Source organism: Miniopterus natalensis, chromosome 6, assembly GCF_054644295.1.
Source record: "Miniopterus natalensis isolate mMinNat1 chromosome 6, mMinNat1.hap1, whole genome shotgun sequence".
Lineage (NCBI taxonomy): Eukaryota > Metazoa > Chordata > Mammalia > Chiroptera > Miniopteridae > Miniopterus > Miniopterus natalensis.
Window position 1 is genome coordinate 17,300,291 of NC_142086.1, and position 23,624 is coordinate 17,323,914.

Below are 23,624 nucleotides of genomic sequence, written 5' to 3' on the forward strand. Positions count from 1 at the left end.
AACAAATAAACAAAAAGCAGTCAATAAAAAGGAAAAAATTAGATCTTTAAAAAATGACAGATACTTTATGTCTTATAAGTACATTGTAATTTCTTAGTTATGAATGAATTACCTATCGATGATTTTAGACCTATGGCCTACTGTTTCATAACCTGAGGGGTAATTTCATGATTGAGTATCCACTGAGTTGAGGTAGTTAATTCAGCTTCTCAAAATGCTCAGGTTTACTGCTAGAGAGTAGCTTAGATATGTGAGTTGGTTAATATAATTTCAAGTTACAAAATAGTACCTAAAGAAAAAAATACTATGAGCCCCCATGATGTGCATATATGGGGGGAAGGTTTCAGAATTGAGATAGGCATTTTAATATTCATTCTAAATCAATCCCCACAATAGTGCAGCAAAATAAACACTAGCAAAGGCAATTTTGCAATTATTTTTATTTATTGAAAGTAAAAGACATTTTTCTGAAACATTACAGGCCTTCAGAAAGACTGAGATATCAGCATCGACCAAGATACTAAGTGAGCAAGAGATCACAAAATAGAAAGAACTTATACAAAATGAGTCATGGATGAGTTCATAGATAATGACTTTTATATTATCTATAATTCAATTCTTAATTTTATATTATAGCTACACATTTATTACATTATTTCTAAAGGTAGCTTGAAAAAAGCATAGTAACAATCTTAGTACCTCTTAAGTCAGACCATGGGATATTAGAACAAATAAAGCCTCCAAATATCCACCTTAAAAAAATACCAGATACATTCAACAGAAATCGTATGTGACACATGATTCAAATTCAGATTTAGAAGCAGCAAATAATTGGCCAGGAAAGCAATGCTGTTCAAAGACATTATATGTAATTCTTCATTTGAGAATTCTAGCGGCTTAGATATCTGGAAAATACCGTCTAAGACCCCTGACACTTCAGAAATATTCCCCTCTACTTCTTAAAGAAAAGTCTGGCATTCATCTGCAAAAACCAATACTGAACTTCAGACATCTGACGTTTGCCGAGACACTGCATTTTGAAGAGCTTCCACGTTGTGAGCTGTGCGACAGTGAGAGCAGGAAAACGGCACACACATCCTTCCCTGCGGGAGCGACGTCCCAGCTCTTCAGTTGGGCAGGTCCACGTTCTGCAGGATGAGGGCCACTCGGCTTGGAATGTACACCTACGGGCAACACAGCAGGTCAGTGCGGCTGCATGAGGCCGGCCGTGAGGTCGCTCCGCAGAGGGGTGGGTGCCCGCTCGCGTCTGCCTGAGGCCACAGCTGCCTTCACAACTCTACTGGCCGGGAGGAGACGGTTCCCCCACCTCCCAACCGTCCCGGCGGCGCCGTGAGACTCATTTAAAGCAGTCGCCACTGGAGGGCTCCATTCGCTTTACAAACACCGATATTCCGGACACCAGGGCTGCAAAGGGACCTCACTGCTGTGTCCGCACCGAGAGGTGGGAAAGGAAGGCTGTCCTACCTGTCACAGTGTTAGTGTTTTCAGGTGAATAAATGCAAGATGCAGAACACGGCTTAACACAAGATAGTTGTCATCTTGTCTTTATTTTCTATCACATTTTAAGAACAAAAACTTAAAATATAAGGGATCCTAAGTGTATTTTAAGAGGATCAAAAGGCTTGCGACTGAACTTAAAATACAAAACCCATCCTCTCCAGGCCCGCAGGGTTCTGACGCAGCAGCTCCTTTTGCCTAAGTGCATCCCTCACCGAGGCTCTGCCCCACTTGTCTCTTCCCTTCCTCGCTCACCACCTCCAGCCACAGGGGCCTCTAGGGTCCTGAAGCACCTCACACCCCAGTCTCGGCCATGCTGTGTCCTGTGCTCACCACGCCCTGTAACCTACTGCTGCTTTATCGCCTGGAATTTCTTGAAATTCCCCAGCTCCACGGAGAGGTGTTTCTTGATAACACTAGATATGACGGTGTTTCCATTTCATTTTCTATCACAGCACCATTTTTGTTTCTTTCTGAGCACTTAACACAGCTTGTGATTTTTTTTTCAAGTTCATGATCAGTTTCTTCTCCCCCCCAGACCCTGAGCTTTAGGAGGGCAGAGGCCACATGTCTCCACTCTCCTCTGAGTGGGCGCCAGCGATGACTGGGTGGGAAAAGGAGTGCTGAGTAAGGGAATAAATAACAGTGAGATCAATAGTGCATTGTATGTCTCATGCACCTCAGCTCTGCAAATGAACACGATGTTTCCCCTTAAGGTTTTCCCAGATAAAGGACTCTTACAGCTCTTTAAAAACATCAAATAAACCAATACAGTTGGTTAGTTTTGATGAAAGCAGTTTTAAAGTGATAGCATTCTGAGAAATGTATAATGTGAATTTAATAACTAGAGAAGAGTTTTTCTCATATTCAATTAAAAATAACATGATTTAGGGAATGAGCATCATCATCTGAGAAAAATGTCATAAATGCGGAGTCACTGGGTAGCTCAATGTCTCACAGTCAGGTTTGCAATCCAGGGCTTTCAAAAGATAAATATCATAGCCTTGCAATCATTAATTGAGGAGAAACCATGTATCTTTATGCCACAATCTGTTTCCCTAACATTTACACATTGTTTTTAATGTCCTATAGCTTTTAAACCACATCACAACTTAATTACTAATGCAATGCCTTCCATTCAATATTTTCAGATTAAAGCAACATGCAGAGCAAAGCAAAGTAGGAGAAATAAAAGAAACCAATAGTCAGATTCACCCAATTCCCTACCAAGTCTTACCAAAACAGGCCTGAATCAAAAGAGTGTCCTGTCCTTCCAAAGGAGGCTGCCACATGTGAACTCTACCCTAGGTTTAGTTTGGGGAATCAGAGCAATTAGGTGTAACTAATTAGTGGGACAGCAGGTTATAGTCAGAATGGTTCTCAACTGTTTTGTTGCGAGCATCCTAAAACGGAAGACCAATCGAAATTTCTCAATAGCACTGGAAGTGAACAAAAGAATTTCAGCTCCCTTTTACATTAGAAACATGTTGCTGATTATTATGTGGCCCAATATGCAGACAAAAGATTGTGATAAGTGCAAGTTTCCTGAAGAAGATGCAGTGAAATGCACACATCAGGCCCAGGACAAATGATGACAGGCCCCCGCTCGGTGTGTGGCCGAGGGATGTATGGGGACAGGTCACCTCAGCCTCCTATTTGGACCCTATCTATCCAGTTTTGGTATCTGTTTTATTCATAACCTGATAGGGATTCAATAATATTAAATGATAATTATAAACTGATAATCTAGAAACAACCTTACTCTGTTACTTTTTGGTACACTGGCTGGCCCAAATTTAAAAGTAAAACAAAGGGATGACCTAAGTTCCAGGTTTGCAATATATGCAAGTGAGTGTTTCTGATTTCGGCATTTAATGGTTTAAAAAAATGCTCCAAGAACTCTCACTAAATGACACTGGTCATTTTATGGAAGGAGCTTTATGCTGCCAATTCCAGTCACACTTAGAGACCTCTTACTACTATCTGCTCAAAAACCTTCTGCTGATAATTGTGTAATATCATTAAGGAGAACACTGTGTAATTATAGCGTTTTTTTCACTGTAGTGTTGATGACCAGCATGTGTCTATGTTGCTCTAGAGCCCTTGCAGTATAAGCAACAGGAAAGAATTTCCCCAAGCAAGTGGTTTTTCGTAACTCTGGCTATATATGGAATCTTGAGTTTTCTTTATTAGGGTTCTGAGTATGCAATCAGTTTTCTTAGTGGATAGGAAATGACTGCCAATTATACTTCAGGACTTAAGATAATCAGAGCTGAGCCTCATGATGAGACAACTACAGACATGGACAGTTTGGGGGCTCTATAATTCAGTGCTAAGCATTGGCTTTATAATTCTCATTTTATAATTTTAATTCTAAAAATAGTTTTGATTCATACAGCAATAGAAAAAATATGGACACACTTTAAGATTTAAACATAAATGTTTAAGTATATTTACATATAAACTATTTATATTTAAGTACATGTATATGAAAACCATTTAGTGTGTAAGCCAGAGATGATATATGCTGATAAACAAATATACTCTGCCCATTTACTAGCCAGTAAGTCCTAAACACCTTGTAGCTAGGATCACATTAAGAACATGAGATGATGTAATGTATGGCCATGAATTTCACCTTTTTCCAGCTATATTTATAGTCTACTCTTCATGAGAAACAAGAACGCCACAGTATCATACAATTCCTTTATTTAGAGAGTCAAAATGCAAGTTAGTCTAGTTATTTTGACTACCTTAATGACTTAATCACTATGCCAACCATTAGTACAGCTAAAAAAATAACTGATCACATAATAATCTACTATACTATGTCATACAGGAAAAGTAGTATATTCTTCTAGGATTATAATTAAGTTGCAAAAATGAATTGCACAATTTTTGAAAACAGGTGTGACAAGTTTGAAAACAGAATATTTAATGATAACTTCAAGTAAAAAATAATTTAAAGTCTAATTTTAAAATGTTCTTAGAAATTGTTAAATTTACCATAAGCACATAATTGAAGGGTGATCATTTAATGAAAAGGTCATTAGATCTACAACAGTCTACATATATACATTTGTTATAAAAAATATTACAAATTATTTTGAAAAATATGAGTGACAGATAAAATAATTTTAATTTTCATGAACATGCTTTAATTCATAAAATATGCTCTAAGAAAAAAATCTTATTCTAATGCATTATTTTGTATGAGGATTAACTGAGAAGTGATGCACTAACTCTTTCTATACAGAAATATATTGTATCTTATCTAGGTTAGAAATAGTAAAAAGAGTAAACTTTAAGAAGTTTGATTTTTTTTGTCTGAAAATTAAACATTTTCATAATTTTGGAGAGAGTAAAGGACATTTCCCAACTGCTAAGTTGTCTTTTCAATGCTTACAGCTGAGGGACAATAAAAAAGATACCTCTATGCCAACCCCCATACTTAAGCCAAAAGTCTACTTTTGAACCCTCAAATTTAGAATGGGAATACAGTAGTCCCCCCCTTACCCATGGTTTTGCTTTCCACAATTTCAGTTACCAGCAGTCAACTGTGGTCCAAAAGGATTAAATTGAAAATTCCAGAACTAAACAATTCCTAGGTTTTAAAGTGAACACCATTCTGAGAGCCGTGATGAAATCTCCCGCCCTCTCAACCTGGCCCCCTGTGAATCGACCTTTGTCCAGCATCTCCAGCTGCACATACTACCTGCCCAAGGGTCACTCGGCTGTCCTGGTTAGCACCTGACTGTTGCAGTATCACAGTGCTTGTGTTCAAGTCCCTTATGCTTGATAATGACCCTTAGGTGCAAGAGGAGCGATGCGGGCAGTTGGGAGAGGCCCAAGAGAAGCAGTGACGGGCTCCCTTTAAGTGAAAAGGTGAGTACAGAGCAGTAAGATGCTTTGAGAGAGACAGCATTCACATAGCTTTTATTAATATAGTATGCTGTTACAACTGTTCTACTTTATTATAAATTGTTGTTACTCTCTTACTATGCCAAATTTATAAATTAAACTTGTCAGAGGTCGGTATGTGTAGGAAAAAACATAGTATATGTGGTAGTATCTGTGGTTTCAGGCATCCACTGGGGGTCTTGGACTTTATCGCTTGGGATTAAGGGAGGACTTCTATACACAGATCTACTTCTTACTGATAAGGAGCCTACCTGGGAAAATAATAAATGCTAAAACTATTGTTCTATTCGCTTTTCACCGTTGGGGTTGAGTTACTGTAAAGGAAATCTAATTCATTCCATTTCAGGTTCAATAATCTCTGTTCTTCCTTTTGTGTCATGAAATTTCAATCTATGAACCAGAGCAGAGAAAGAAGCCCCCCCCCCCCCCCCCCCGTGAACTGATATCGAAGTTTCTGTATCAAGAACCAAAATGTAAAGAAATGGTTATGCTAAAACGGACTTTCTGAAAAGGGCCTGCGCGGCAGAAAGGAGCAGCTCTGGGGGCCGCCTGGCATTTGGGAGCCGCTGACGCGGTTGAGCCACAGGACTCGCTCCTCGGCTTCGGTGTCCAGCACAGCGCACGCGCAGAGGCGCCCGGCGCAGCAGGTGCGGCTGCAGGTGCGGCTGTTTCAAGGCTCCTCCCGCCCGGCCTGCTGCTGTCTTTGAAAACAAATTTCACACTTCCTCAGCAGACCCCTACGACGACCGAGCTTATTAATTAAGCTTCAGCCAATACTGTGCACGAGTTATGATGGGCAGAACTCTCATGAAAAAGGGGTAAGTTATAGTTTCACTCCCTTCCCCGTTACTCTAGGCCTGTGGGGGGCACAAGTGAGCCCCCCTGGTGATGACCAGACCCCTACAGCACTGCTGGTCTGGTCACGAAACCCGACCGGACCCCAGAACACACGAATCAGTTTGGCAGAGTCCCATTAGAATGAGGCATTCTTATAACAGGCGTGTTTTTTAATGCAATTTTTCTCTGGCTCGTTGAAGGATAAGTCTGGCAAGAAGGAATCTGTTTTTGTTTTGTTTTTTTTTAAATATATCTTTACTGATTTCAGAGACAGGAAGGGAGAGGGAGAGAAATAGAAGCATCAATGATCAGAGTCATTGATCGGCTGCCTCCTGCACGCCCCTGCTGGGGATCGAGCCCGCAACCCCCGCTTGTGTCCTGACGGGGAACCCAACCGCGATCTCCTGGATCCCAGGTCAGTGCTCAACCGCTGAGCCACGCCAGCCGGGCAGAAGGAACCTGTTTCATTGGACTTTCTGGTCTATTCGGGCTCCCTTATTCCAACATTAAAACTAGTGCTCGCTGCATCTGGAGCCTACAAACTCATTTAAATGTCATTCCTGAAGCACCTGTAGCCCTGGAAAACGACGCTGCGGCTGCTGCGGCCAGGAAGACACAGCTCAGCTTTACCTTTCAGGCCGATGGGATCAGAATCCTGTCACAGGCAGTGGCCGCGCCCCCTCTGCTCTGCTTGCCGGGCGCCTGCCATGCCGTTTGCCTCCACCTGCTATTGGGACGCATGTGTATTCTCCAGTCCACCTGCTAATTCAGAACTGCACGTTTCAGACTTGCAAGATCAATGCAATTAGCGCTTGAAAAGTAATCTCCTGGCTGCTCCTGCCACTGGCTGGCTGGCTTGTTTTAATTATGACAGAATACCTTTGCTCATACAGAAATGAGAGGACACCAAGACAGTTTGTGCCCACACACAGAGCCCTCACTTAAGGTTATAATTTCCCCCAAACTGAGAGGTCTTCTTAATTGCATGTCTTCAAGGCACTGAGTTGTCTTGACAAGCTTAAAATACCTACAAATGACTGAATAGCCAGGATAACAGTAACTTTAAAATACATGTGCAATAACATTTTGCAGTTTCCAGAAAGCTTGGCCTTGCTACTGAACCTCTTGCTGCAGGGAGAATACTCTTACTAATCCTCATTGTACAGATGAGGGAAACTGAGGCACAAGGAAGTTAAAATACTCAGGTTCTCACGGCCAGTAAATGGCAGACTGGGGGCTTCATCCTAGGTTCTCTGCCCTGACCTTCTCTGGTGTAGAATAAGAATTTTATTACATAAAATTTTGCTGTCCGAATCTTTCTCCTTTCTGTCTGGTTGAACTGGTTCAAGTTCAGCTTCACCACAACCGTTGCTGCTCCTGTGTGACTCCTCTTTACCAGCACAGTCATCTTCCCTAACCCCGCGGGGTGTCTAACTCTGGTTACTTCAGAGCTTTAAGATAGTCTGCTTGTTCATTTCAGCAACTATTTCTGTCAATCTTTGTTTACATGGAAGAGCTGAACATTCTCACAAACTACAGCAACCACTCTTTGAGGAAAGAATCCGATAGCACCTCTGAATGCTCCCCCTTAAAAATGCAGAGGGGCCTATACTTATATCTAAGGATACATCAGTATCACCACCACCACCCATATGCGTACACACACACTCAGGGTAACACCTAAGTCTCCTGTGGCCACAGCACTTTCTTCAGAGCCTATAATCACCAACTGAATCTTGCTCTTTTCACTTATTTCATGCCACTGTCTTTGGCACATCAATTCTGTATATAACAAGGTGGTTTACGGAGTCAGCTGCTGGCATCCCTTTAAGAGGTGGGAATATAGTATAAAAGTGAGGGAGCCAGGGGTCCCACAGATTCTCCTGCTCGACTTACACCTAAACTTTTGAAAAATGAAAGAATTTAACAGCTATAATGAAGCTATCTATATATTTGTTAGATATATCCTGGCTTCATGAAAACAAATCTTAATCCAAGACCTCCCATGGTGGGAAAAAATGCAGATCTGAGACAAAGAAATGAAAGAGGGGCAGGATGAGAGAGAGAGAGAGAGAAGGTCAGGAAAAGGAAAGCTGTAGAGCCGGGAGATGTGGACTTGAGCTTATTATCTGGCCAAAAGGAAAATTCTTTCAAGTCTGGAGAGTTTCTAAACTCTAAATTTGAAAAAGAACTTAAACCGAGTAGTTTGAAGCAATATCCTTTCATTTATATTAATAACACAGAGTGAAAATTAGTTATATAATTTAATGCTTTCCTCAGTAATATGAAGAAACCAGAGAATTCTATAACTAGAATGAATTCAGTCTTCAACTGACATGAAAGAAAAAAAAAAAGATATTTTTTATTGATTCTTTTAAGCTGTTTTAAATTAAACTACATTAGACAGTCAATAATGTAGAAAGCTGCTTAATAATATAGAGAAAGCAAGAACAGAAGGGAAGTAAATTGTGGCATTAAAAATAGAAATGTTCATGATAGAAAACATTTTAAAACGCTTTCTTCTTATTTTTTGAGAAATAATTTTTAATCCTATTAAATTTAAGCATCCCCAATTGTCCACCAAATGCCCCTTCCCATAAGTTTTCCAAAACCCAACCCAGTCGAGGATCACACACGGCGTCTGGTTTTCAGCACGGTTACCCTTTCTATTCCCCTCGCCCCCACATTTCTGCATGCTCCTTACTTGTTGAAAAGTTCTCTCTTTGGACAAAGACATCACTTTAAAAACAAAGTATTAAATTTGAATGCAAGGAAAGTATCTTAAAAACCTTACTTACCAAGAGAGAATGGGGACGCCCATTGTGTGCAAAAGCCTCGGAGAAGAAATCGGTGCTGTGGTCCAACCTCTGGTGTCCTCCATACTCGGCCACATCTGAGTCGAGCACAATCTTGAACGTACAGTGCTTAAGGAATCAGACTGGTTCAGGAGTTGAGTGAGACACTGTCAACTATGTCCTCGGACAGCAACACCGTGAAACCCTAACGTGGGCTCCTCACTCTTGTAGGATTTCAGAGATTCTCGTGTTTGGAAGGGGCTTCGTAGGGAGGTGCCCAGTCCACAGCCTGGTGGGATCCCGGTTATCCCTCTACCGCGGCTCCTCTCCTGACCATCCAGCCCGGGCCTGAGTGTGCCACTCATGGGGAGTTTGCATCTCTCTTAATGCAGCCCATTTCACAGGTCAGAAACTCTCCACTGTGAACAGCAGTTTGACTGCTTGGGATTATTTCTACCCGGAAAATACATAAGGAGTAAATTCAAAATACAATAACCTTCAAATATTTAATAATAGTTATGTAATATCCATGTGTTCTCTACATATGTTAGTAACTACGTATTAAATATAACCTCAGAAGCCTGGATCATTCCTCATGTGATACTTTTTATTCCTTCCCCATCTCTGAATCCCATCCAGTTTTCTAGATCCCGGTTATCAAAGAGAGGAGCACAGCAGTGAACCAAGTGTCCATGTGTGGCCTGAAGAGTGCAGGCCAAGCAGGCTTCTCCTCCCAGTGGTCACAGGCATCACGCTATTAACACACAGGGTCATGTAAAATACTACCCATCATGCCACAGGAAGACTCAGGTTGCAACCGTGATCTTGCCACAATTTAACAACTGATTCTTCACTGAGTTATCAGACATGTTAGCATTATCCTATTTACAATAAAGGAAAAGCTATGGTCATGTTCAAATTTATTATGCTCATTATTATCTAGACTTGGTACTTTGATACAAAACTCCACAAGAAAATATAAGAGGTACTTAGAAATCTTAAATTTCTTTTTGTTAATTGAGCATGTTGGGGTGACACTGGTTAATAATTTATAGGTTTCAAGTGTACAATTCTATAATACATCATCTGTGTATTGTACTGTGTGTTCACCACCCAAAGTCAAGTCTCCTCCCATCACCATTTATTCCCCCTTCTACCTCCCCCCACCCTTTCCTTCTGGTAATCACCATGCTATTGTGTCTGTGAGTTGGTTTTTGTTTTGTTTTGCTTAATCCTGTCACCTTTTTTCACCCAGCCCCACAACATCCCTCCACTCTGACATCTGTCAGTCTTTTCTCCGTATCTATGAGTCTGTTTTTATTTTGTTGGTTGGTTTATTTTGTCCCTTAGATTCCACATACAAGTGAAATCATATGGTACTTGCCTTTCTCTGACTGGCTTATTTCCCTTAGCATAATACCAGTACTCTCCAGGTCTACCCATGCTGAGAAATCTTAAATTTCTTTAGCCTAAGGAGGGATACAGATAGGTTTAAGTATTTTGTGTTTTCTTTTTTCTAGTATACAAATCTTTGCATCTTTTTATTACAGCAAAAATTATCCCATTCAAAGTACACGTAGGTAACAAACAATGGCCATAGTTTTCATGCCTTAGGGAACCCTGTCTGGGTGGGAGATTCAGAGGGACCTACTTAAGAGGCACTTTAGCTGGGTGTGGTGGCTCCAGTTCAGTCAGTCCAGGTCAGCCTACTCTGATTCAAATTCAAACTGATAATCAACCACATTAGTGTGTTTAAAAGATAGAGAAACTAAGAGAGAAGAGAGGAGGGTGGAGAGAGGGGAAAAAGACTGAGATTCAAAAGATGACTACTGGGCACAGGCACATTCTAGTCACTAAATATAGCTGGAAATAATTGAACACACCAATTTGTTTAGTGGTAAAATACAGATGGTGAAAATAAGTAACTGGAAACACAGTAAATAAATGAAGCATTGTGGAATGAAAGGAACTATTAAAACAAGTTTAGCTTTTGTTCTTCATCCTAGTTAATTAAATACTTACATAAATCTTCAAAAAGCAAAAATATAACCATTACTGGTTAACATCACAGATTATTGGTAGCAGTGTCTCAAGAAAGCCAGTGTATCATCAAAAGCAGTGGATCCCAACCTTTTGATGACAATCACTGGTAGTTGTGTTATTATAAGGACCTCACTGAATTGGGGACTATGTTATGATAAGGGAGTGGGAATCTCCACGAGCATTAGGAATTGTCTGAAGGCTAAATTATGCCATTAATACACTTGGTACTATATTTCAAATAATGTACTTTTTTTTTATTAATAAAATATAGATTCATTAAAAAGACAGAATTTATAGTAAGTTTTTGCCTATAAAGTCTCTCAATCAAGGAGTGAGAAACTGTTCTTTCAGAACAATTGTTATATAAGGATCCATTTCTTTTTGACATTGAAAGGGATCATCATACTTAAAATGGTTAGAGTCTATTCACTTAATATATATAATTTGTAGCCATAAAGGAAAAGCTTACAAAACCCATAATGCAAGTTTTAAAACATCAGTTTAGACCTATTTCTCTGATCTATAATTTGAAGGAGAAATTCTGCTGTGTGTGGCCACTTCTGGAAATACCCAGCCCTCTATCTATATTACCTAGGAACAGAATAACTTCCTTTAGAAAATGCAACCCTTAAACTCCAGAAAGTCCAATGATTTAAAACACTAACTAAAAGTAGTGACTGTGAAAGAGCCTTATAATTATAAATTACTACCACATATCATTCAAGTATCAGGAAAACCCCATCTTTCAGGGACACTGCTTAAAACAAAATTTTTAAATAGGCAATTTGAGCAACTGGATATTCTGTTCCTGTTCTCTCCCTCAGGCAGCCCGTCACTCCCCCTTAACAGTATGTGTGGTGAGAGCACCCGGGCACACACACGCACACACACACGACATGGGACCCACACAGCACCAAAACCCCTTTAGACCCCTGTCTTCCGCTAAAAAAAATCTCTCTGAAAATGTAACTGGGAACTAATTCACACTTATTTACACTAGCTCCTTTATATGGTTTCCAAGTCCAGAGTAGACAGAATAAATTTAGCAGGACTCCTCAACATGCCCTTTTGCTCACACTGCCTCCCTATACCTAGCGGAGCGCCTCTCATCACAGGTTCTGAGCACACCTCTGAAACGGATATTCGGGATGACAATTCTGATTCATCAAGAGAGCTAAAATTACATAACTTTTTAATATCACAGTAAAGTAGAAGAAACTATCTTTACTCCCCCTTCACTTACTAAATAACACAATGTGTAAGGAAGGCACTCTGCGTGATTTTTAAAAAATGACTTAGACATGGCTTTAGTTTACATGCAACTTACAGCCTATAAGGAGAGATGAAACATGCAAGAATGTCTATAAATAAAGCAGGAAGCAATATTCAGTGAGAGGAAGAACCAAGGGAAAAGGTAGGATTGATAGTCTGTATATAAAAAAGTTTTGAAGGTTGGGCTGGGCAGTTAAGATTTACTTTGGTAATTAAGTGTGACAATGTTGAAGATTTGTGAGAAAGGTTATGACAACCAAGAAAATTAACCTGGAGGTCAGGGGTAGAATAGAACAGACAAGGGAAATACTAAGGCAGAGAAACCAGTCCGGAGTCTAACCATGGTCAACGGATAGTAATATGGCTAAACTCAGATAGTGCAAGTGGAGAGACACAGATACATCGGTGAGATTTTAGATGTACAACTGACTGTACTCAGGTGGTAAGGAAACTGATGCTCAATTTGGGAAAACCGAAGTGGAAAAAGGGAATTTCTGTGTCCAAAGATACACAACCAGTTTAGTGGCCAAGCTGGTACATACACCCAAGTCAAATGTAGACCTGACTACCCTACTCTCTACAAGAGAGAACCTGTTTTATGCTGAGAATCAGTGTTTTCATAGGAAGTTTCTTGTTTAATCCTAGAGTTAAGATCTAAGAATAAAGAGGCCAGAATGAACATGACACGGTAATAAAAATAAGAAAAGCAGATAAAGTGATACTCATCTAAATGATTAATCAAATGATATTTAAAAGATTGGCATTAAAGAACGAATCCTTCACATTCCTATGGAGTCTGTCTATGAAGTTTACTGTATTTGCTCCAGATCATTTCTTGTTCATTAGGCTCATTTAATCATTTTATTGCTGAGTACAAAATATTGAACCAAAAATTTACCTTGCTCAATTTGGTAAAATAGAGTAGGAAAAGAATGAGAGAATTATCATGGAGATTTTTTTTTAAAAGGAGAGCAAATAGGTCCCCATCCATTTGAACGTCATTTTAAAATATTATGATTTCTTCTTATTTTAAATTCAAGAACTTCCTAAGTATTTGATATATCTATCAACAGGTTGAAGTAGGTAAGACGTTTTAAGCGTTATTTTATAATCTACATCCTTAAATCTGAACCAAGGAAGAGCCATGTTCTGAAGACCTGCACTAATAAGAGTAAAGAGCAGTGAAAGCATGAAGACTCTCAAATTCAATGGCTCTTCAAATACTTCAAAAGCTGCTGTGTTTGCTCAGCCACTTGATAAAGTGTCTGTTCAAAGTGTAAGGATTTTGATGTAAGAAGTACTATCATTTATATCATTCTGCACTAAACTCACTTCACTCCCGCTGATGAAGCTAAGAACATTTATTACAAGGTAATCCCTGAGGCTTCAAACTGAGAGACAATGAAAGGGGTTCTCTGGTGACTAAGATGACCATACGGTGGCAAAGCTGGTAAGTTCCATGTATCTTTAGATCTAAGACATCGCTGGTTTTAAGATGAAGTTTGTATATAAATCCAATAAAAAGAAAAAAATCATTTTCATGGCAATCATTGTAAGATAAATCCCAATTAAAGACACGTTAAAAAAAAAGTACACCTGAGAATCTATGAATAAAAAATTGGTGAATAAAAAAATACTGATCCAAAATATTAATCTTACTCAATTTGGAAAAATATAGTAGGGGAAAAAAAGATGAAAGTGGTTATGGAGATTTTTTCCAAAAGGAGATGAAATAGATTTCTACCCATTTGGATTATCATTTAAAGCTATTTAAATATTTAGAAACAAACAAGAAACCAAGGTCATGTACACAGAGAACAAATTGGTGGCTGGCAGAGAGAGGTAGGAGTAGAGTTTGGGTTGAATGGGTGCAGGAGGCCAAAGGTTATATATGTGGAACTAGTATGTTATTTTCAGATCTGAATCCTTCATCATCCCACCCATACTATTATGATCGCAGTAACTTCTGGAGCTGAGTAACCTGAGGAGAGAGAATCTATATCAAAGGCAGAAAAAATTAGATATGAAATTCTAAGGAACTGTGGACAAATACCTGGTAGAGTTAAGAACAGGTGCTGAAAAGGGAGGGGAATTTTATGTTTGTAACAGTTTAAAAATAACTACCCAGCACAGGACGTGCCACATGTTCTAGGATGATTCTTCCCTTTTTATGTTTTGTAAACTGAATTTTATTTATTGCCATCTATAATCCACAAAAACTTAGGTTATGGCTATACAGCATTTCAAATAGATTTGTCCCTTTATTTTATAAATATAGATAAATTATGCCTACTTGATTGTCCTGAGCCACAGAAACAGCCATAAATTATAACATTTATTTGCTCTCTCTGATCTGTTTCCAAATATAGGAGTACCAAAGACTTGTCATGTGTTGCTGTATATTTTACAAATGTGTATCTGTGGTAGTGTGAGGTAGGGGTGTGTTTGTGTGTCATATTTAGGCATTTCCATCTTTCTGTGATCTAGAATATATGATAACTTAAAAATTTATCACTGTGAGTTCTGGTATTTTATTTTTTCAAAACAATTTTATGGCAACGTGACATCTATTACTATGTTACTTTCAAGGGAAAATATGCATTTAGCATATTCTCTCTCCTTGATATTAGTTTTTAAAATATCCCAATACTATAATATTTTAAAAATAAAATCAAAATAGACAGTAATGTAAAAATAAATACAGAACTTACTATTGAATGTAGTCAAACTATATTTTAAAATAAAATGAATGCCAAACAAAACCTCTTTAAGGGGCAATGTGTTTTTGTTGGTGGTGGTGGCGATGGTTACTCTTATTAGTTCATATTAAAATTTTGGTGTCCATGGTAAAAGCAGTATCTTTATGCATGAGATATATATTGCGTTCAAGTTTATGAAGACTGTCTTCATTAAAAGTTTACACAACAACCACACATTTTAATTAAGTGTAAAGCAGAACTATACTTCTAGTATAAGCTAGGATGTGCTTGTTTCATTAATAGGTTTCTGATTTGACATGAAAAAATTAACTCCAGTTCCTGCAAGTTTACTTCCTTGGCTGTATATTTTTAGAAAGTATACAATGCACAATAGCAATAAAACAAACTCAAAGAATGAAGGGATCAAACAAATATCATTATCTACCACACTAATTAATGGAGTGCTATGCCTTTTGAAATGCATTTTCATGCAAATTATTAGTTTATTGTTAGGCATGCTTAATGACACACATCAGTAAATAGCAAACCGAAAGACAAGACAAAATACTGAGTGCTACATATTTCTCTATGCAAATAGAAAATATATTCTAACTACTTTACAGAATACTTTGACTAACCTAATTAGGACCTTTTCTTTGTTCTAGAAGATTAAATAACTTAAATTTAAAAATGTCATTGTTTCTCAATAACTCAACAAAGAATAGTAAGGAAAAAATATGCCCACATTTCTAGCCTAATCTGCCTTGAAAATAGTTGCTCTCTGTCATTAAAGATTACCCAAAGAACTTGTAAATTCAATTATTTGATGAAGCAACATCAATTATTTAGAACTACAGAAGAAAAAATGACAGATTTTTATTCACCTTTTAACCACAAACTTTGTCATCAAAATGAGTTTCAATCTTGCAGATTCAACATTTCTTTTTTTAAAAAAACACTATGCTTTGAACTCAAAATAATTTTGACTTAGGCTATAAAGAAACACCTTTCCTAAAACTTACACTAATACGGCCTTCAGTGGAGTCCAATGCAATATGTATAAATGGAAAAAATAATTGGAAACTTCAAAGTCCCTGAAAAATAATGACAATTATAAGCAGTAGGTAAGCACCATCTGAGCCATTTCATGCAGACAGACAGGGACAGGAAAAGCATCCTAAAAGAGTCAAATACGGTGGGGGCATCAATGCACTTTGGGGTCCAACAATTACATTCTAACCCCAGTTCTGCTAACTATCAACTAGTTCACAAACAAGTTAGTGAACTCCCTAGAGGCTTAGTTTCTCGTTGGTAAAACAAAAGTACTATGATCAGGGGGCTGTGAAGATTAACTGAAGCAATGCACATCAAGTGCTTAACACAGTGGCTGGCACTAAAAAAATCCCTCTGATTATTAGCTGCTATTTATATTATTATTAATTGTTATAGACTCTGGACCATTTCAACTGCTCCCTTAAGTGATGGAAACTGTAACAGTGAATCTATTTATTCTCCAGCTTACTTTTTACACCCAACTTAGCCTCCACTTCCTTGATGACCCTCATTTGCATTCCTTTCTCCCTGGAATCAGAACACTTTTCCTGTCATATAAAATTTTTAATATTCGAGCTTAATTGGACTGTATTTTGAACTCTTTGAGGACTAGACACCTTTTAAAATTTTAAGCTGTTGCTGCTCAAGCTTCTGGAAAGATAAGAAGGCTGGTCTGAATACACTAACTGAAAAACACCTCCCCACACCCCCTTGTACTTGTCCTGATTTTTCACCATAGTATTATCAACTTTTAACATGCTATAAATTTAATTATTATTGTTTTCTGTCTTCTAATATTAAAATGCAATCTCTATAAGGGATTTCTATCTTTTCCCACCCCTCCTCCCCTCTACACATGACCTAGATTAGTATTTGTCATATTTATTAAGTGGATCTGCCTTTCATTATTTCCAATTGCAATATCCTCCTTGGGTTTTGATCTATGCATGCTTTTGCTAAACATTAAGAAATAATTTGATACTGCTTTGGCCATAAAATAAAACAACAACACCATGATTTTCTTCCCTCTTTTGATGGGGTTAAAATTTCAGATCTGTACAATATAAATTCTAACACAATCCCATTTCATTATCTATAAAGTTTTACCTGGACATTTAAAAATATTTTTTCCTTCATTTAGGAGAAGTCCCAATCATTAAACAAATGCATGCCAGTTTGAAGCAATTAATTCCCAGGTGAATAACTCTGACTGGCTTGAGCCTTGGAGATAGACATTTTATATAGTTTTTAATTGACATGGATAAATGATTACGTGTTTACTAAAGTCAGCATATACTTAACTACTTGCATTATCAACTTGACTGGTTAGCTTTCCCTAGACAGAAAGCTGAACTTAAGCACAGAATATCAAAACGACATGTTAAATCATATATACATATATATATATATAAAATAATTTGGCAAGATCAGGATATGCACACAGGTATAATATTTTCTACCACTTTACCACCATCTGCCAGATAAAGACTGCAAAGTATATGAACATTGAAATACTTTAACTCTGAAATCTTACTTTTTATCCTTGGTAGTAGAATATCCTTTTTCTTTATTTAAAATATCATAGTTATTAGGAATATCAAAAAGTTAACATATATTCCTCTTTTTCTTTTAAGAACAAATAGAAAAACCTAACACTTACAGGGCTCACTCCATGCTGCAGGAAGCTGAATGAGAAGGGGCTGAGCTTGTATTCTGTAAACAACTGTAAAGTGGAGCTTGCAGGTGTGTGTATATGTGTATTTGTGTGTGCACACAGGTGCACATGCACACACGTGCATCATCACTCCCCATCATTCCTGAGCGGTTCTGGGCACACAGCCCATAACTATTGTAACTATACCTAGATTGATGATTGTGAGGGAAAAGATTCAAAGTAAACATTTCCCACAGGCACAAAAACGTTAGTGAGAGGGCTCTAAACACACACACACAAATATGCACATGACAGCTAATAAATCTATTTTCCAGGGGTATAACAAATCTAATATAGTACCTTGCGATCATCTTTAGAACAAGTGTATTAGTTTCATCTTACTAGGGAGACACAGAAAACAATAATACAAAGAAAGAGTAAAGCTGCCAAGCTATTTATGCAAAGTACATGTTTGTATAATTCAAAAGAAATTCAACAAGTGGTTTGGCTAGGGTGGCAAACATGGAGATGACTCACACAATTCAAACAAGCAGAAATCCTAGCACATTTTGACTTCTGGTCAAGATGGTGGAGTAGGTAAATGCAGTGCTCACCTTCTCTCAGGACCACATAAAATTACAACTAAATTACTGAACACTCACCCTGCAGAACCAACTGAAGGCTAGCTGAACGGAACTCCTATAATAAGCATTTAAAGAATTATATAGTGAGAAAGTGAAGTGTATATAATTAAACGCCTCTAATATAAAACTACAGGGAAGTTCGTCTCCCTCAGTCTGTCCAAGGCTGTATCTATCGTGAGTGGCTAAAACAAATCAGAATGCTCATGCTGTAAGACCATGCCAGTAATATGGGACTACGGTGCATATAATAACTTCCATACTCAAGGAAGAACAGGGACAATGGCTTATCAAGAAATCTGATGCAAGCAGAATTCTTATCTTTCACCTCTCGGTAAAGTGTTCTTTCCTCTGCTCTAAGGGGTGTGTAGTCCCAAAACCCCTTTTCCTCTAACATCCTTCAGCACCTCTCATGACCCTTTACTATTCATCACCTGAAGCTGAAATATACTTAGGTTTACAAGCTGCCTTAATTTTAAAAATATGAGTAGTCATCTTTTTCTTTAAAAAATTATTTTACCCCTTTAAAGTGATTATATTTGTTTAATAAACATTCCATTTAAATTAATTTGTGTTTTGGAGGGCCAGAAACCTGGTTAGTATAATGCTGCATAAAAATGACATTTGGTCAGAGGCACCATTAACTTTTATAAATAAAAGGTAAGAAAACGAATACAACTTTATGTAATTAGTGAGACTCATTTAACCAAATTTAATGGCATTTCTACAGGGCAACAAAAAGGTGAGTTACCTGGTGCCCAAATGAAAAACTGTGCTGAACTTAGGGGAACTAGATTTAAATCCCATTTATTCGCTCACTAGGAATATGACCTTGTGAAAGTTATAAATCTTTCTGATGCTCATATTTTGGTTGAGGATCAGAATACTTGCTTGACGGGCATCATTATGATGATATGAGGATAGAATGAGTCCATGTAAATAAAAGCATCCACACACTATAAAGTGTTATGCAAATTTAACTTCTGGGGCTAATTTGGAAACCATCTCCTAAAACATATCTCCTAACCTAACCAATTCTATTGAATTTATAGGGGCTGAACCAGGTCATGCTAGAGATCTTCTACATCTCAAGAAACTATATTTGCATGCTTCCCAGTATTTCCCAACAGTTGTTAAACAACACAAAATTTTACTTGAAGAATAGGGCACAGATGAAGGTAGGAAGGGTCTGTAGAACTGATAGTTGAGGCTATGAGCATGCGTGAGTTCTTCAGGGGAAGAGAGCCAAGGATAGAGAATAAGTGACTGAATCTGGATCTGAGGGGAAAGGATAAATACAGACACCGGGCAGAGAGAAGGGGGGCATCAAGGCAGCACCACAGTGTATGGGGGAAGCAGGGTAAAGGAGCCGATGCCTGAGAGTCAGGAACGGATTTAGCAGGACATAGGCGACTTCTCATTCCAGTACCGTGAAGAGCAGAAATTGTTTTGTGGTAGTGAACTGAGCAATAGGAAAGGAAAAAAGAAGAAAGAGAATGTAGGCAGGAGAGGGTTAGTACCTATTCCTCTGGTCCTTTTGTTTCCTTCCTTTTATTGTCATTTCTAGTGCATTTTTAGAATGACAATGACTGTAACAAGGACCACAGCAGCTAACACTGAACCTGCAGTGTGTGCACGATACTAAGCCTTTCACATGCATTAACCATTTAATTCAAATAATAATCCTACAAGTAGGCATTTGAAAAGTGAGAAAACTAAGACACAAAGAGGCTCCTTTTAAGGCATGAACAAGTGGGGCGGACGGAACTGAACCCTCAGGTCTTGTTCCAGGACCCATGCTCTTAACCAGGATCCTAGGAGCGAGAGCAAACATCTGTACGTTTACAATGTGAGAATCAGAAATACCCTCTACTAGTAGTGACTGTACAAGTTACGTAAGCCTCTGGGAGATATAAAATGTTAAGGTAAGGGAACAAACCAAAGAAAGTGTTTCAGAGTCAGGAAAGAAATCTACCACCAGTGCAACTTACTTTTCTTCCGTTTTTCTTAGCTGAGAAAAAGGAAGAGTGTTGGAAGAGAAGGTAGGAAAGTGAAAACTGACTATCTCCCTAAATAACAGAGTTCATAGAGAGAGAGAAAATCACAGTAATATTTACAGTTTTATGAAGAAAATAATTTTCTGTTTTAATTAATGTTCCTATGAGACACTTATTGTCTCCCAGTAAAAGGTAATATGATTGCACTTAATTACGTTATACATTAATTAAATAACTTTTCTTGATAGCATCTACAGAACACTTTGCTTGTTTAGCAATTGATACCACATAACTACCACAAATAATCATAATTAATTACACAAATAAATTTCACAAAAACAACAGGAATTACTGATAACATTTTTGATCATTAGGCCAACAGATACTACATTAGTAGAATTAGAGATGATTCTTACACTTGGTTATACTGAAGCCACTGTTTCCAAAGACCATCACTGTTTATGGCTCTTCCCACTTTTCTCTGGAGAAACAAACTCTTCCTTTGGTTGTAGCATCCACATATTCTTGGAAGCCCTTAAATTATTATAGTGAACTAGTAATTACTTTATGGTTTAATTTTAAGAAATCTGGGGGTATTCTTTCACAAATAAATGAAACACTGACCACTCAGTTACACCCTGTGGAATTCTGAGTTTAGGACAGCTGAACAGAAAATGATGGAAATGAAAATATCTCACTTGTAGAAGATCTAAGCAGCTTTCTGGCAGGGAGATCTTCATTGGGAAAAAAAGGCTAATTTCTACTGAGACCCAGAAGCAAAAAAGTAATTAATCATTCATTATTAGAAATTCATTTAGACAGAGAGTTTTCTAGTTAAAAAATACTGGCACCAGATATAAAAGTAACAGCTAAATATATTTTTTAAGATAGAAGAAAATAATCTGTTTTGGACTGGCTAAATAGCGGACTATTTTAAAAGAAGGAAGGAACGAAGGAAGAAAGAAAGAGAGGGAGGGAGGCAGGGAGGGAGGGAGGGAGGGTTAGATAAGAAAATTTTCATGCCAGTGATTTCATTGTAGATTTCCTCCTTCCCTATTTGCAGTGCTGTTCCCGAGGAAAGGAAACGGTTTGCTAAATGAGATAGATGAGTGAAAAGTACTTACAGAGTACAAGGCATACAATAAGTTTGTAATAGATGGTAGATCTTATTAGGAAAGTCTATTCTGCAAGCATTCTCACTGACAAAAGATAAGATTCTAGTGTATTAATTTCAAATTCTACAAAATTACGATGTATTTCATTGATAACATCCTATCAATTTTACTTTTCTACCATTTAATTAAGTATGTTCTCTAAGGAAAAAAGCAAAAGGTTATAGTAACTGTTTGTGATTTAATTATTTAGTTTTAAACAACGTCAGGGGTTCTTTCACCATTAGGTCATTGTATCACTCATCTATCCTTCCATGCCTCTATCTGTCCATCCATCCACTTATCCATCTTCCATCCATCTATCTGCTCATCCTCCTATTCATAATTATCCATTCATCCATTTATCCATCCATCCATCCATCCATCCATCCATCCATCCATCCATCCATCCATCCATCCATCAGTCCAATATTTAGTACCACTTTTTACAAATAGGTAAAAATGATCACCCTAGGCACAAATGTTTTTCCCCCAGTAATGCTACAATTTTAAAGTGATTATGTTCTAGTTCCAAAGATATAATCATGTTTCTGATTTTTTTTCACACAGAAAAACAAGAAATAGAGAACAGAAATCTTGACTGAGCTACTGTTAGATGAATTTCTTTAACCAAAGGAGATCATCACTGTGCAGCTGAGCTATGAACCAAAAAAACAGAAATGCTGTTGAATGTCTCAGAACACTGAACACTGAACAGCACTCAGCTTTTCAAAGAAAACAAACAAACAAACACACCCCATAAAAAACTTAAAACCATTTGTGTGTAGTAATGCTCATTATTCATTACTGCCTTTAGTTTTATGAATATATATTAAGGCAATCTAAAAGTGTTACAGCAGTTGAAATATTTTAATCATGCAAAATGTTTTTCTTTGTGATTTATCTCAGATTCACGGGGAGAAAAATCACCCTAATTCAGAGGCACTTTATTGCCAGCAGAGGTGGGGATGCGCATCTGCCATGATCATTAAATCACAGGGATTGCTGAACAGTATTCAACAATGAAAAATGATCAGAACGACCACTAGGTAATGTTTACAAGTATTACCATCATCTGGAAACTAAAGAAGGCTAACCTAGGCAACGAGTGTACATCATTTTGAAGCCAAAGACACAAAAGGAAGACCTATATTAAATACAGAATTGTTAGTAGGATTAAGTCTTTGTTCACATAAAAATCACCATCATTAAATTGCAACATAGAGTAAAAGCATACCCCCCCACACATACAAACACAAGAAAAAGAAATATTCTTGCATCTGTTCAAAGTCACCATTTTAGGTCTTTTCAGAAAACCTCGTATTTTTTTTAATTGTTTCTTTTTTATCCAAACATCTATAACATGAACAACAGGATGTTAAGTTGAAGCGCTCTACTATTTTAGCAGAGAAATTAACCTTCACATGTAAAACCTTTATAGGATGCATCGTTTAGCTAATCCTAAATTAAGTTCTTTGTTTTCATTTGCTGCATAAAGCACAGATTCTAATATTCACAGTGTTACATAACTAAGCTTCAAAGGTTTCTATAAACTAAACAACTCCCAGCAACATCTCCGCCTTCGGGGATCACACTCCTGTGAATCATCCAAGTGACTTTATTTGCTCATTAAAAACTCTGTGTACAAGTTGCAAATGTCAGAGTCTAAGTTTACATTTTAAAAGTACATCTTGCAGCAGTTTAATGAAAATATTTCAAAGATCTCAGGTCAAATCCATTTACTCATCTGTTCCCTTAGCCCTAACTATTTTTAGCTTGGATTCCCATATTCCTCACAAGCTGCACTCTCTGATCACTCCACCGAACACCTCAACATTGTAACAGTTTGGAAATGGGCTGCCTGGGTTGCGACGCCCCCCTCATCAGCATGCTGACAAATAATTTAAAAACATTTGATGTTAGTGTTTAAGCTCTCAGCATGATGTGAATCTGTACATACCAAGACTCACACCTTATAAATAAGCTGTAAGGGCTTCAAGTGTGCTTTGAATTTGTGTATAATTTTCTATTGCTACCTATTTC

At 37.7% G+C, this 23,624-nt stretch overlaps 1 protein-coding gene across 1 annotated transcript in view; it reads right to left on the reverse strand.

Moving 5' to 3' along the window:
* Positions 1 to 422: 422 nt before the first annotated feature.
* GBE1 (1,4-alpha-glucan branching enzyme 1) overlaps positions 423 to 23,624 on the reverse strand; it is a 258,457-nt gene continuing 235,255 nt past the window's right edge. Inside the window, exons 15-16 of the mRNA XM_087818102.1 lie at positions 9,075 to 9,192; positions 423 to 1,184 (exon numbers count right to left, since the gene is read on the reverse strand). Of these exons, the coding sequence (XP_087674228.1) occupies positions 1,128 to 1,184; positions 9,075 to 9,192 (175 nt within the window). The 3' untranslated portion in view covers positions 423 to 1,127. The remainder of the gene's footprint in view (positions 1,185 to 9,074; positions 9,193 to 23,624) is intronic.